The sequence below is a fragment of the Electrophorus electricus genome, chromosome 10 (genome assembly GCF_013358815.1).
Source record: "Electrophorus electricus isolate fEleEle1 chromosome 10, fEleEle1.pri, whole genome shotgun sequence".
In the NCBI taxonomy this organism is placed as follows: domain Eukaryota; kingdom Metazoa; phylum Chordata; class Actinopteri; order Gymnotiformes; family Gymnotidae; genus Electrophorus; species Electrophorus electricus.
In genome coordinates this window covers 2,899,572-2,914,992 of record NC_049544.1, presented here as the reverse complement: position 1 = coordinate 2,914,992, position 15,421 = coordinate 2,899,572, and the positions used below count along the sequence as shown (strand labels likewise).

At 46.9% G+C, this 15,421-nt stretch overlaps 1 protein-coding gene across 1 annotated transcript in view; it reads left to right on the top strand.

Annotated features, from left to right (window-relative positions):
- Positions 1 to 5,071: 5,071 nt before the first annotated feature.
- Positions 5,072 to 15,421, top strand: part of atp1a3b (ATPase Na+/K+ transporting subunit alpha 3b) — a 31,822-nt gene continuing 21,472 nt past the window's right edge. The window contains exon 1 of the mRNA XM_035530942.1: positions 5,072 to 5,563. Within this exon, the coding sequence (XP_035386835.1) occupies positions 5,558 to 5,563 (6 nt within the window). The 5' untranslated portion in view covers positions 5,072 to 5,557. The remainder of the gene's footprint in view (positions 5,564 to 15,421) is intronic.

Genomic DNA, 15,421 nt, shown 5'->3' with positions numbered 1-15,421 from the left:
CCAACCACTACAGTTCTCACAGACATTATTAATAGAAGGGACGGATTCCTGGACACTCCACCTAAAGGACAGTGTCTGTTTTACGGTTGTAGGTGTGATGAATTCTCTCTCACTTTATCGCTCTCTCTCTCTCTGTCCATGGCTATACAGATTTAATGACAGTCATTAAAATATCAATGAGCGTGACTCACTTTCCTTCGTGTGAGAATGTGTGAGTGTGTGTATGTGTGTAAAGAGCAGTGGGTAATCCTTATGGCCATTAGAGGGCATTTCTGCAACATTTTGCACAAGGTCACGGAACTGTGAGTATGTGTGTGTTTACGTGTGTGTTTGATGGTAAGGCACAACTAATAATGACTAAGAAAGGGATCCGATACAAATTGCATTAATAAATCATGCTTTATATTTATATTTACCTTTCCTAAGATCAAGGCAGCCTATCGATAAATAAGAAGAAAAACTAGGGAGTACAGGGACCACGGAAACAACCAATGAAACAAAACAACACAGACAGTGCTAGGAGACAGAGGTATGTGCCTGACTGGGTTAGGCAGCACTAGCAGAGCACAGAGACACGGATGTGAAGCGTCTTAAGAGCTTGTCACACACTGCTTGTGAAGAAGCATGACATCAGACACACGGTGGTGGGCGCTCGGATCTAGCCCACCCCATGCTACGATTGCGTCAGGTCAGGAATGTGTGACCTTCACCCGTGACCTGCTGACGCCCTTGCGTTTGCGCCGAGTGCGCGCGAACGTGTGAGCGAGTGAACCCCTCGTGTCGGGGCGTGCATGTGTGTGTGTGTGTGTGTGTGAGGGAGAACCACTAATAGCACACCTGTCAGATGTGGAGAAGCAGCCCAGACGTCAGAGCGCTATAAATAGCTTCTCCTTCATCAGTGTTCCTGCGTGGGTTGCATGTGGGGGTTTGCGTGTGTTTGTGCGTGAACGTCTGTTCCTTTTTGTCTCATGTTTAAGGTTTTGCTAATATTTATGAATAATCTTGTTTTTCTAATTATGTAACAATATTCTGCCATTTGCTTTATTCAGTGTGACCTTTATTCCAGGGAAGTGCAGCTGGACTGGACAGAGACAGAGAGACTCGTGTGGGTGGACAGGTAGATGAGACATTACTGAAAGCTGAAGCTAAGATTACACCACTCTCATCTTCTGTCTGTCTGCCAGTCTCTCCGTCTATCACACACAAGCACACACACACACACACACACACACACACACACACACACACACACACACACACACACACACACACACGTGTGCACCCGCAAAGCATGTAATGTAAGTATTCTTGAGTGTTTGTACATCCCTACAGGATAAACCACATATAAACCAAATCACTGCCCGTTGGAAACACCCCCCCCCCCCTAGTTTCAAGGGATGACAAGAAACTTGACAAATGGCTGCTCTGTTATGTTCAGGTCAGGTTTGTGCTCCATCAAGAGAGCAAGCTAGAGCTGTGTCCATCTTGTTTTCTGGTGATAGCTTAGTTCTTCTGGGCCCTGGTCTCCCCACAGGACACCACATCCCTGGTCTCCATGCAGGACACCACATCCCTGGTCTCCCCGCAGGACACCACATCCCTGGTTTCCCCGCAGGACACCACATCCCTGGTCTCCATGCAGGACACCACATCCCTGGTCTCCCCGCAGGACACCACATCCCTGGTCTCCCCACAGGACACCACATCCCTGGTCTCCCCGCAGGACACCACATCCCTGGTCTCCATGCAGGACACCACATCCCTGGTCTCCATGCAGGACACCACATCCCTGGTCTCCATGCAGGACACCACATCCCTGGTCTCCATGCAGGACACCACATCCCTGGTCTCCATGCAGGACACCACATCCCTGGTCTCCCCGCAGGACACCACATCCCTGGTCTCCCCGCAGGACACCACATCCCTGGTCTCCCCGCAGGACACCACATCCCTGGTCTCCCCGCACATCACCTCACTTGTGAAGTCCAGTGTCATGTCCAATTTCTTGTGAATGGCCTGAACTGACCACTCACATGTGTGGGCATATGTTCTTTAGTGTGTGTGTGTGTGTGTGTGTTTGTGTGTTTGTGTGTAGAAGAACTCGCTATCCTCCCTTGAATGGCCTGCACACACACACACACACACACACACACACACACACACACACACATGCACAAACACTTGTACACATCATGCCATCTTACTGACATTCACTCACACACACACACACACACACACACACACGAGGCAGGGCAGTACAAACGCCAACCCTCCTGTCTGAACCTCAGTTGAATGTGAACTGATAATGTGGTTAGTTTAATCCAGGTGGGCAGTGGGCGTGTTGTGTGTGTGTGTGTGTGTGCACAGAAGAACTCTTTATCCTTCATAATGTCTTGAATGGCCCATTTCCACATTCATATAAAGTTTCCTGGTCCTTTTTATCCTTTTCTTTAATCTTTGTTGTGCTCTTGACTCATATGTATCCACTACATGTTACACCACTAATACATCTGACAGCTGTGATACCATGACACCATTGAAAAAGAGCTTGCTTCCTCTCTCCCTTCCTCACACTCTATAGCTTATAGCCATGTAGGGTCATTTTCAAGGACATTCCAGTATCCCTTCTTACCTCCTGGTTGGCTAGCTGAGTGTTAAAGAGACAGCATTCTGCCAAATTCAGGCTCCCAGGGCCCACACACAAATACGTCTTACGGCAGACTGCAGTGTCAGCAGTCACACATCATTTACAAGTTTACAAGTGCAGCAATCCCTCAAGAAGCACCATGTCAGAATATAAATAATCCTTCAGCAGTCGCACTCGCCAAAGCCGCAGGACGTGGCCTAATCTGCCTGCGCTGAGGTGATGACCTTTCACCCCTTCAGCAGGGGCCCTGGGGTTCATGAGCCCAATTAAAGGTCAAAAGCATCAGGAGAGGGGGTCCGAGCCTCAGTCCCACCAGACCAACTGCAGCCTACAGTTAAAGGGAGCAGCGCACGCACAGCTTCCTCTGACCCACTTTAAGTTAAACAGTGTGTGTGTGTGTGTGTGTGTGTGTGTGTGTGTGTGTGTGTGTGTGTGTGTGTGTGTGTGTGTGAGAGAGAGAGATTGTACAGTTGAATGGGGCTGAAAGAATTACAGCGTGGAACAGATGATGCACTATGGCAATTTTTTGACAAAAATTGACTTGTAAATGTTGTGCAGACTTTTGTAACAAATTTTGCAACAACACCACTGGCTACTGTACAATATGCTTAAGTACAAATGCAAGTGTGTGTGTGTGTGTGTGTGTGTGTGTGTGTGTGTGTGTTTTTCAAGCTATTTATTGGTCCTAGCCCTTCCCTAATGTCTCTGTCTTTGTTTGCTTGTCTCAGTGTCCTTACTCTTTTGGGTTCATCCTTCAGATTGTCTCCCTCTTTCTCCCTGTGTCTCCCTTTCTTCCTGCATCTCCCTCTTTCTTCCTGCATCTCCCTCTTTCTCCGTGCGTCTCCCTCTTTCTCCCTGCGTCTCCCTCTTTCTCCGTGCGTCTCCCTCTCTCTCCCTGCGTCTCCCTCTTTCTCCCTGTCTCCCTTTCTTCCTGTGTCTCCCTTTCTCCCTGCATCTCCCTCTTTCTCCGTGCATCTCCCTTTCTCCCTCTTTCTCCCTGCATCTCCCTCTTTCTCCCTGCATCTCCCTCTTTCTCCCTGCGTCTCCCTCTTTCTCTGCACCTCTCCACCCAGCTCAGCCTTTCCCTCTGTTCCTCATGTCTGCTGTTTGCTTTCTCCCCAGGCCAGTATCTCTCTCTTCCTCTCATCCCTTGTTTTTTTCACTCCTCCATTCCCATGGTCCTTGTCCTCATCGGAGAAGTCATCCCACTTACTATTCCCAGTCTGCAGGTTTCATCACAGGGAACACTGCGCAGAGAATGTCTCTCTACCCCCCCTTACATACACACACACGCACACACACACACACGCGCGCGCACGCACATGCGTGCATACACAGACACACACACACGTGCCCAAACCTGCACACACAGCAGTCCAGTTAGGATGTCTAGTTTGCAGTGATATGATGCGCTTGTTAGACACTGTTCTTGTCTTTCTCTTCATGAACTGCTTACACAGGCCTAAACATGAAATGGCATTTCAGTCTCTTCCTCCGTCTGGCCTTTCCTCCGCCCCTCCTCCACCCCTCCCCCATCTCTCTCCCGCACTTCCTTTTTCCAAGTCAGCATTGATTTTAAAGCAAGGTCACCTGACCGCTGTTGCTGTGGAGACTGAAAATTGGGGATATTTTCTCCTTTTTGGAGTGAAAGAGCGAGAGAGCAAGCAAGAGAAAGATCGGCGGTGGAGTGTTGAAGAATATTCAACAGATTGTGACAGCCATTTTGCTGATTCAAAAAGCAAGAAAAAACTTTATTAAAGGCAAGAGTGGTGAACAATGTTCAACCCATGTCTCAAACAACTCCATTAGGCTTCCCACGTAACTTATACACCACTGGCTGACATACAATTTGCATGCCACACCTACATATACAACGTTTATATATGATAGTAGTTAAAAGTATTAAATCTGCATGGTAAACACAACAAAGATTCGGTGTGAGACGCTGCCAGTCTGTTCCGGACGTTCAGTGCAAGCAGAAGGGAGGCGATGTGAGCATGGCTCGTACTGAGTGTCCCGTTGCGCAGAAAGCCGGTGGCGCACAGAAGTGACACGGGGCTCACAGAACTGGCGCACCTGCGTCCGCCCGCCTGCACGCATGCAACACCGGCGCCTCAACATTCACCTCGAGCCACAGAAGAATTCAGCGGGCTAACCTTTCAAAGGCACGCGCCGTGCAACAGCACGAACTTTGCCTTAGCGTGCAGAGCTCGGCCACTGAGAAGAAACGCCGGCACGGCACGCTCGGAATTCTGCAGTAACGGAGGCGGGGCATCTGTTACACGGGATTGGTCCGTTTGCTCGTCCTTCGCCGTGAGGATTGGGTGGAAGACACGTCGGTCGAAAAACGCGCGGCGCGCCCATTGGCCGGGCGGATTGGCTGTGGGCGGTTCGTGGAGAAGGTTCATTTATGAGGTTGGAAAGGTTGGAGAGCGCATCACTCACATCCACCGGCGCTTCTTCCTCGGGCGGAGTGGTGCGGGGACTAGCGGGAAGTACTGCGGCAGCGGGCTGTACCGCGGAGGCAGACCAAATCCCCCCCAAACGGACCAGTGCGGCTCCTTAGTTTTGCCGCAAGTGTCCAGAGCAGTGTGTTGACCGGCATCCTCGTGAGATGCGCTGCCCTTTCAAATTCTATTCTATAGTTTATTTTATTCGCTTTTAATTTTTTTAATGGTTATAAGTCTCGATAACTTTGTATTCCAAGGAGTAACTTGTTTTACGACTTATCACAACTTTGACAACTAACCCGCAGTTACTTTGTCAGGTTAACACCGAAAATCTAAAGCAATTTAGAGTTTTTTTCCTCGCGTTTCCCTACACCCGTTTGAAACACACTTCCCTCCTCGTGCAACCTGAAAGGCTGACATCTTCTCATCGTTTCGAGGAGGACGGACTGGCTGCGCAACCATGGGGGTAAGATCGGCATCTCCAACTTTTGAAAATCCTTTAATAGCGCTTAGGGCGCACAGACAGAGACGCGGCTGGCCGACAGTGAAAGAACTTTGTGTTCCGAGGACGTCAAAGTGCAGTGTCATGAGCGCGCTTCCAACACGAGCCATGACAGAGTGACATTGACTGTAATGCGGAATTTGTTTTACCTCCGTCTCAGACTGCGACAATCCGAAGGAAAGTCTAGAACAATCTCTATTTATTCAGATGATCTGAAAGGACAGTGAGAAAAGTAAGAACCGGCTCATTAAAACTAGAATCCTGCCCCCTCTGTGCAATTATTGATGTATTTATGTGGACGCTACTGCTGCTGAAAGTAATGACTGAAAGATTTGCGCAATACGTGCGATAGACTGGCGCGGGACTGAGATGACTCGGCCTGTCGTATCGTTCGTATTTTACTGGTTACTTAGGTAACCTTCTCGCGGCAGGCTAATCGGTTTGTGTTAAGCAGACACTGTCTAGAAAACAGCAGTGCGTAATGCAGTCACCTGCGCAATAGGAGTCATTTGGGTTACAGCGGATCTTGTCGTCATGCCTTTTCATGACTGCTGCGCTGTTTCATCACATAGTGCACGTGTGAGGGTGAATCCTGTGGGGCGAGACCCCCCCCCCCGTTTCAGCTGCCCGCAGTTCAGTGTAACCTGCTCTGTCCATGTGGAAGTCGGCGGTTAAATATGTCTTCTTGCTGTCCTTCCCAGGAACTTTTTAGTGCCGAAAAGGTGCCTCATCTTGCGGAGCTGTGGACGTCCGTGCGTCATAATGCGGGTAATGAGAGCGAGGTCTTAATCCGCCCGTTCATCTGTGATATAACCGTCTCCGGGTAATCGCAATATATTCCCACACGGCGGATTTAAACCGTTATCCCCACGCACTCGATAACCCCAAGGTTAAGATTAATATATAGAGAAAACGCTGCCGGTGTGCCACTGCGTCAAAAAGCGGTAGCCATCTGCTCAACTATTTGGACATCAGCCTTGATTTAACAACAAATATATCTGGATGGAGGAATTATATTTCACCAAATGGTAAATTTCCTGACTCCGTGACCCGGCTTCCCGAGGATACATGCGGAATATCGGGACTGAAGCAGGCGTTTGTCTGAACTAGACAATTTTTGGTTCATCATCCTCCCGTTACAAACGCTGAAATCACATATGAAGCGAAGACCCCTCGGAGCGTGACGTGGTCAGATCACGCAGTGCATGTCGTACCATGACAGCGCGCGGAGCAAGACGAGAGCAAAACGAAGACGCAGTCTGAAATCACAGCCTTGCGCACATCGGTCATGCTATTAACGTGGAAAATTGAAACAAAGTGTATCGATCGAGACGTTTGGGTGCTGGGATCTGAATACTAAAAGGCCACTGCGTCAAAAAAACAATTACCAGCAATGTTCTGAGGATGCGTAAAAATATGAACACGCATGCAGATCTGTCGACTCATGTGGAATGAGAGTCAAAGCAAGAACGTGGCCGTTTTCTGATTTAGCCCACCTCACTTCTACTACCGTCGCGTGATTTGCCGGCCGGTGTCTCGCCAAGCATGCCGCGAGCGCGCGCCGACGCAGTGCTGCCTCGTGGCCTTGTACCCCACTGCTTGGCCTATGTGGGGTTTTTTTTTCTGCGTCATTTGAGGGGCGTGGCCATACGAGTGGAAATTCCCTGTCACGGGCTGTGATTGGTCAATTGTTTTCACCCAAAGCCGTGAAACAGATTCTGTAATTGCGTAGAAATTGCGGAGACTATAAATAGCCGGACGACTTATGAACGCGCCCATCTTCTGAAGCGTTCAGATAATTAGCAGATGGGATTGACATGTTATTGCTATCAGATTAATGTCGCCTGAGAAACTGCGAGAAGGAGCAAAGGAGAGAAGAGAAAGAGAAGGAGAAAGGAGAATGTTAGCTGTTTTACAGCACGTATTATTACAGCCAATGGTCAGACTGCAAAAGAATCGGGGGTTAGTTTCACCTGAGGGGTGGGGTGGTCTGGGAGTGGGATGGGGCATTAAATATATCTTGAGCTGGTCTGAATCTGAACGCGCTAAACCAAACTCTCCTCTATATAAGAGAGCAGAGTGGTCAGATCGCCCCCTACTGTTGGTACTCAGAAAGGTTAACATTTTGCTCACATCGAGGTTTGGTTTGAAGAACTCCTTTATAAATAGAGTAGAAATAATAGCTAATGGTCATCTTACGTGATATCACAACAAAATTCTCAAAAGGGGATGTGCGGGGGGGGGGGGGGGGGGTTGACAAGGGGAATGCATTCTCTCTTTTTCTTTTTTAAGTTGTTTATTGGGGGGATGGCATCCGATAATGTCCACCCTCAAATCAAGCCCTGATTACAGCTCACCTCACATGAGGACACACTGAGACAGGGTGTGTGTGTGTGTGTTTATCTCGTGGGAGAGAGAGAAGGGTCTGTGTGTGGGGGGGGGATAGATAGATAGATAGCTAGAGATAGATAGAGAGAGAGAGAGAGAGAGAGAGAGAGAGATTGTGTTCTAAGTGTTCCACCTGAGGTCATCTCACATTTCTTAAGGCGGTGTGTAGTGAGCTGGGTGGATTACGTGCTCTCTGTGGGAGCGATGGTGGACTGGACTGCAGGACTTCAAGGTCTGGCTTAATGTCCTTTCATCGACTATGGTTATATACTTGGAATTCATAATCTGATTTCTGAGAGGCAAACAGTAAGGGAATGGGATGATAACACAGTCACAGATGATGATGATGATTATTATTATTAATATTACAAATATGCCACTGCTTGGTCATCTGGTTCATCACCTGAAGGCCAATATCCAGCTACACTAGTCACAGTCACACACCAGGGCCGAATGGAATCTTTGATACTGTGACTCTTCATGAGGTTGATGGGGAAAGTGTGTCACCAACGTGGTTTCAGGAGGAAGTGGTGTAGCCTACATCAGTGTAGTCATTAAGTCCGTTTGAGTCTGTTTGCAAAGTTTCTGCATGTGTTTGAAACAAAGGAGTCATTGTCACACTTTGCAGGTTCCGTGCGTCTCCTATCTATCTAGAGTCACACCCATACACCCCACCTAGAGTCACACCCATACACCCCACCTAGAGTCACACCCATACACCGCACCTAGAGTCACACCCATACACCCCACCTAGAGTCACTTCCATACACCCCACCTAGAGTCACACTAATACCCCACAGCTAGAGTCACTTCCATACACCCCACCTAGAGTCACACTAATACCCCACAGCTAGAGTCACTTCCATACACCCCACCTAGAGTCACACTAATACCCCACAGCTAGAGTCACTTCCATACACCCCACCTAGAGTCACACTAATACCCCACAGCTAGAGTCACTTCCATACACCCCACCTAGAGTCACACTAATACCCCACAGCTAGAGTCATTTCCATACACTTCCATACCTAGTCACACTAATTCCCCCACCTAGAGTCACATCCATACACCCCACCCAGAGTATTCCATTCACCCCACCTAGAGTCAAACTAATACAGCCCAGCTAGAGTCACAACAATACCCCCCACTCGGGCCACCCAGGGGTCAGACCCATACTCCTCACCTGGGGTCACAACCACACTCCCACCTTGGGTCAAACCCATACCCCTAACCTGGGGTGACACCCACACCCCTTATCTGGGGGTTAATACTGATCTGTGCTTTTACTTTAAAACGATGAACACCAGCCCTGATCTCACCAGTGGGCAGCAGCCACGGGGGCTGTCCAGCCGTCCAGTAAGGCCTGGGTGGTTCTTTTACATGCATGTGCGCATGTGACGCGTGTGAGTGCAAGTGCGGTGAACGTTTGAGTTCCCAAGGTAGGATTACCCCCTCCTACTGTTCCCCCCAGCCTTGATATGGGGCACTGCCCCGAGGTTACCGCAGCAGTGCAGAGATCAGTGCTACCTGGGGGAGGTGATCGTCGTCCTGGCTCCAGTTCCCTGTCCAGCATGGAATGACTTATTCATGCTGCTCTCTTCCACCTGCTGAGGCCAGCCACGGCTGAAAAGAAATACAAGGCTTTTTTTTTTTTTCACGCAGGAAAGCAGATCCACCTCTTTGTTTGCATTTGGGCCCTCGTAAGGTTTGGCAGTGGCCAGCTCGGTTGGACTTGACGCGGAGCAGATCAGGCCATGAAGTTCAGGTTTTTTTTTTCTCGTTCAGGCATACAAGGTGTCGGGTTTTATGAGAGGAGGCAACTGAGTATATCGAGAACATAGAGAGAAAGTCTGTCTGTGTGTGTGTGTGTCTGTCTCTGTGTGTGCACGTGGGTGCGTGTGCACATGTGTGTCACAGACACAAAGATTGATGGAGAGACCTCAGACAGTTTTCTTTCTACAGGAACACACATGACTGCAACACAATTACTTTATAATTATATCTTTATTTGTATTATTAACAACATACATAGCAACATGAACACATACACACTTACACACACACACACACACACACACACACACACACACACACACACACACACAGAAGACCTAAAGTCCTCTAAAGCTGCTAGACAGAGAGTAGATGGAAGAATGCACAAATGGATCGATTGGTGCAAGGGATTACAGATTTAGGATTTAGGGGTTCTGTATTTTGTATGATTTCAACAAACATAAAGACACACCTACAGACAATTATCTGTTTCTGTGTGTACACAAATTTGATTTATTTCCATTTGTGTAGATAAATAAATCAATTCCAACATTGTATAGGATCAAGAGCTGCGTGTGTATTTTATCTGAGAAGATAAAATAGTATTTTATCGGAGAGAAGAATCTGGATCACTCTGATGGAGTGTTAGTGCATGCTCAGATGGAGTGAATGTGAGTTATTCAGTGAAGAGAGAGCTAATTCACCTCTTCCTTAATCAGATTATTTAATCTACACTCACCCAGACCTTTTCCCAGTATGTGGCCCTGTAGGTGCCGAGGATCTTCCTCTCTCTGTTACTTCACCCCACCCCGCGGCACGCACACGCGTACAAACACAAAACAATTTCCCTAGCAACAAGGTGTATTGGACAAACACAAAACAACAAAAGCCCTGAAGATCTCATACAGGCAGTCTCTGAATCTCAGGATGGTGCATTATGCTACGATGTGCTGCTATGCTAATCAAGCACACATTAGGTACAAGCACACAGTGTACTTGTGCACAGCCGACGTCCACACACAGACTGTCCCCTCACATCCCAAGACTGGCTCCAACATATAATCTGCACGTTATCAGTACGGAAATTCTATCTACACACTGATAACAAAGTTTGGTTGAACTGTATTACAGAGCAATATACTGAATTATGCTGCAAAAATAATGTTTTATGTTAGGTACTCATTCTATACTTACTTTTGCGGTGTAGAATAGTGAAGAATAGCATTCAATGTCAATGGATGTATCACTGTTATTACGTATTGTTACTGATTATTTACACTGTAATTAATGGTATAATTACACTGTAATTGTGGTGGTGCAATTACAAGCTCATTTTCCTTCATTCTATTCGTAGCAAGCAGAGCTTAACCTTTCAGTGTGTGATGTAATTTTTAACATGGTCAGTGTTACAACATTGTAACTGTGCTACAACAGTGTGACAACCTCACTGAGTTGTAAAATTTAAATCAGTTTACCCAAGTAGTTTATGTAAATTTGATTTAGTGTTTCTTTTAAAACTTTATCTGAGATTGAACAGATGTAATAACTCCAACTCCCATAGTTCAGACACTGAAGAGGATAAGATCTACATTGTGGTTTTACTGCTAGCTTCCTGTGATTGGCTAATCAGGCCTAGTCAGGCTGTATCTGTGGCCATCAGAGACTATGCTTTATGTAGTAAATAATTATAATATTTCCTGAATATTAGGAGAAGGTGCTCTCTCTCTCACATACACTCACACACACACACACACACACACACACACACACACACACACACACACACACACACACACACACACATACATGCATACATACATACACCACATGTCACCATTCATACAAAGTCCTTGTGTGAAGTCCCACTAGTTTGGTAAATACTTCTGTGACTCCAGAGGTGTCCACAGGGACATTGTCCTGTCCACACAGAGGTGTTGTCCTATCTTTTGTGAGTACACTAAGTAGAGCATGTGGACTGCAGTCTGACGAGAGCTCTCATATCTTGTGAATAGCACTATGTCAGTCGGTTAACTCTCTCTAAAAGTCTCAATCTTGACACGGTTGTGTGTGTCTGTGCATATGTGTGTGGAACCTGTCTCAACAGTACTGAACCTACATGTTATCCTATCAGATAAACTTGATATACTGTACCATGGTTATGACAGATGTATCTGTTCACAACATTCATTCAACCACTGGCAAACCACCTCAGATTAACATACCAAAGCTCCTGTCATGTAAGGGACATTACTAATGAGTGGGGCTACATGTGGAATCTGGGGTAAATCGAGGAGGTTGAGCGGTTTCTTGTGTAAATGGTTAACTGACTGCCAGTTCTCTGAGTCATCCCTGAAAACTCACGCCTGTTACACAACATGGTGTCAGAGAAAATCTGCATGTCGCGTAAGAGACATACAGCGAGACAGAGCGGATTTGTGGGAAAATAGCATCAGCAGGAGAAGAAGAGGAAAAATTCTTATGGTGCGAAGGAAGAAGCTGAACCTCACTTAGCATTGCAGTTAGTGCTAGTGAAGCGCCAAAGTGGTTGAGATGGTAAGAGCCCTAGAGGACAGCATCAGGACTGGATGAAGAATCTGAAGAACACCAAATAAACCGCACATGTGGAGGAAATGTTCAGCATCCTGTCATTAACAGGAGAGCAGAAGAAGTCACGTGACGCAGCATCAGAGGCTTTTCAGAAGAGGTCATGTAACAGAGCATCAGAGCCTTTCAGAAAGGCCACATGACACAGCATTGGGGGCTTTTCAGAAGTACTATGCTAGTAAGCAAAAGGGCATCTTTGGGTTTAACAAGTGTGTTCAGGGTCCTGGCAAGAGCGTGGGGTCACTTATTATCCCTCCTCACACTCTTGCTGAGCACAGTGGAGTCAGAGCTATCAAAGAGGAACTGATAAGTCACAGAAAAGTGTTTGGCATACGTGATGCAATGTTCTCAACTAGACTCAGCCTCACTAGAACGAGCGATGACTAAAGGGAAACAGCAGAGAGAATCCCGGCAGCCAGTCCTGCGGGGCAGCTCAGTAGAAAGTGTGGAAGTGGACGGAAGCTTTCAGGCTCAGAGATACTGCAGCAAGTCCGTGGAAAAACCATCTTGCTCCAAAGAGCCCCCTGAGTCCCGCCAGAAGAGGCATTATGGTCAGAAATGCATATTAGCTGGAGCAGTCATTTACGTAGCAGGACCTGAGAAGCAAGACAAGGGCTTTGCGTTCCTGGGTGAGATCATGTCACGGATCTCAGATGAAAGGACAGAACCGGTCGGCTTGAGTGGCGGGAACACAGATTTCAGATTAGATGTGGGAACAAGAAGCCGCTGCTAGTCAGTTTCTTCACAGCCTCAAACGGTTGAAAGAGCCCCACACAACTAGGTTGGAGTTTGTATGACATTGGGAATGTACTGGCAGGGCAGCTAATTACAGCAGACACTCTGTCCTGGGCACCAGTAAAGCACATATTCCCTCAAGCTGAGGAAGAGCCTGAGGATGTTGGCAAACCTTCTGGGGACTCAGTCATTCAGGTCAGGCTGTCATGCACCAGGCGGATGGGAAGTTCAGCGCCACTGCGCAACATTTAAGTTTGGTGGCCAGAGCAGAACAGAAGGTAGAACAATGCCAGTGATATGCTAATCAGAGAGAATCCCTGCTGACCACACCTATACCACAGCAACGCACTGGTATACCGTGGCAACATACTGTAGTGGCCGTGACAACGCACCAGCGAGGCCATGGCAACGTGATGCCTGATAGCCATAGTGGAAGGACGTTGGCAGGATGGAAGATAGAGCAAGAGTGTTACAAATGTATTGCGCCACACCACAGCACAGCTTCTGTTGGGAAGAGACACATGCACCAATTTACCCTTCGCTGCCAAAAGCACCAACTCATTGCTGGACCAGAATCAAGACGTTCAAACAGGCTGAAGCCAAAAAGAAGGAACACCAGAACCTGCACTAGAGCAAACGATCAAGAACACATCCACTTCTGATTGGTCCAAGCCAGAGTGGATGGCGAGTGCAGGAGATCCTTCAGGTTGACATGCTTAAGGTCCTACATGGTGAGAAGTGGAGGACTGTTGAGGAGAAACCACACTCGCAAGCTGCAAGCCTCTAGGCCTACCGAGATGAACATTTTTCATGAGACTGCTAACACGTACACACAGTCACCTGTTAAGTCCAGCACTAATGTGACTAAGACAGACAGAGTGTCACGTCCACTGAAGGGTTTTGAGTTGTGAACAATGCTGTAGGTTTAGGCGATGGTTTTAAAAGGAGAATACTTATTAGCTCTGAGTGTGTCTGCTCTGCTCTTGATCCACTTGGTCTTCTGCTGTGACTATGCAATATAGATTATCTAAAAATGTGATTACGTTGGACCTACACTGGCATAGCGATGGAGCACCCCAGTCTGTGCACTTTGTGATATCACTGTGATGTCATCTTGACATTCAAAGCAGCGATGTGGTCAATGTTTCTCCCTCTTCTTACTTTTGCCAGGTTAAACCCAGCTTCATCTACGAAGATAATTTCATGTACAGTACAGACATACTATAAATGTACATGTGAGGTTCTGTGTGCAGTGCACAGTATCTTACCTCTACATGTTCATGGTGGAGGTTGTTTACTCTCTCAGAATTTCTCGGTAGAGTTTTCGTCTGTAAGTGATTTTTGAAGGATTCACCCCAAGAGGGACATTATTGAAAACAGAAGATGTTTGTTTGAATTTCCCTGAGGCATATCGCATAATTGGCCAAAATTATGTTGACGATAGTGCTCTTGTTCCTTTGAGAATATGGGCTCCTTCCTTGATGTTCTGGACCCTCAGTCCTATGTAGACCAATCAAAATACACGTATAATGTCATAGGACAAGGTACAAGGCATTGATTGGATATCAAAAAGTACAGTTGAAGTGTATATAGTAGGTTGCATTGTACTGATGTGTATATAGTAGGTTACATTGTACTGATGTGTATATCATAGGTTACAATGCACTGATGTGTATATAGTAGTTTACATTGTACTGATGTGAACATCGTAGGCTGCATTGCACCTGCTTTACTGCAGACAGTACTGAAAACTAGTTTTTCACATGTGCTTTTGTTGAAACGTCTGAATTACTGCTGCCTCGGTATGTCTCCTGAACTCTGTGTCCAGCCTCTCTCATTGGTCAGCCCATGGTTTACTGCATGGTCAACCAATCCTGCTCAGATCTCATGTGATGAATTTGGTCTGCATAACTGTTGTCTATGTTCTCCTCCAGGTCTACCTCTTCCTCCCCATCCCCCTCATCCTCACTCTTCCTCTTCCTCTTTTTATTTGTTGTGGACGGGTAAACTTACCCGACGCCTCTTTATCGTGCTTACTCGTGATTGGTGAATTTACAAATAAGCCCCTAAGCGTCTTTACACCCAGTGTCTGTGCTTGATCAAAAGGTTCACAACCATAATATTTTGGCCATTACGTGCCATTACATTAGATGTCTGGGTGTAGTGTAGAGAAAAGTATGTGTTATGTGAAGCTGAGAACGTGTGTATAGTCGCACAGATCTGAGATTTTGCTCCTTGAGTGTCAGGCTTTACTAACTGCATGTTATTTTTCGTTATAGTGTGTAAACAAAAAACTATATGCCACTGAACATTCACATTTAA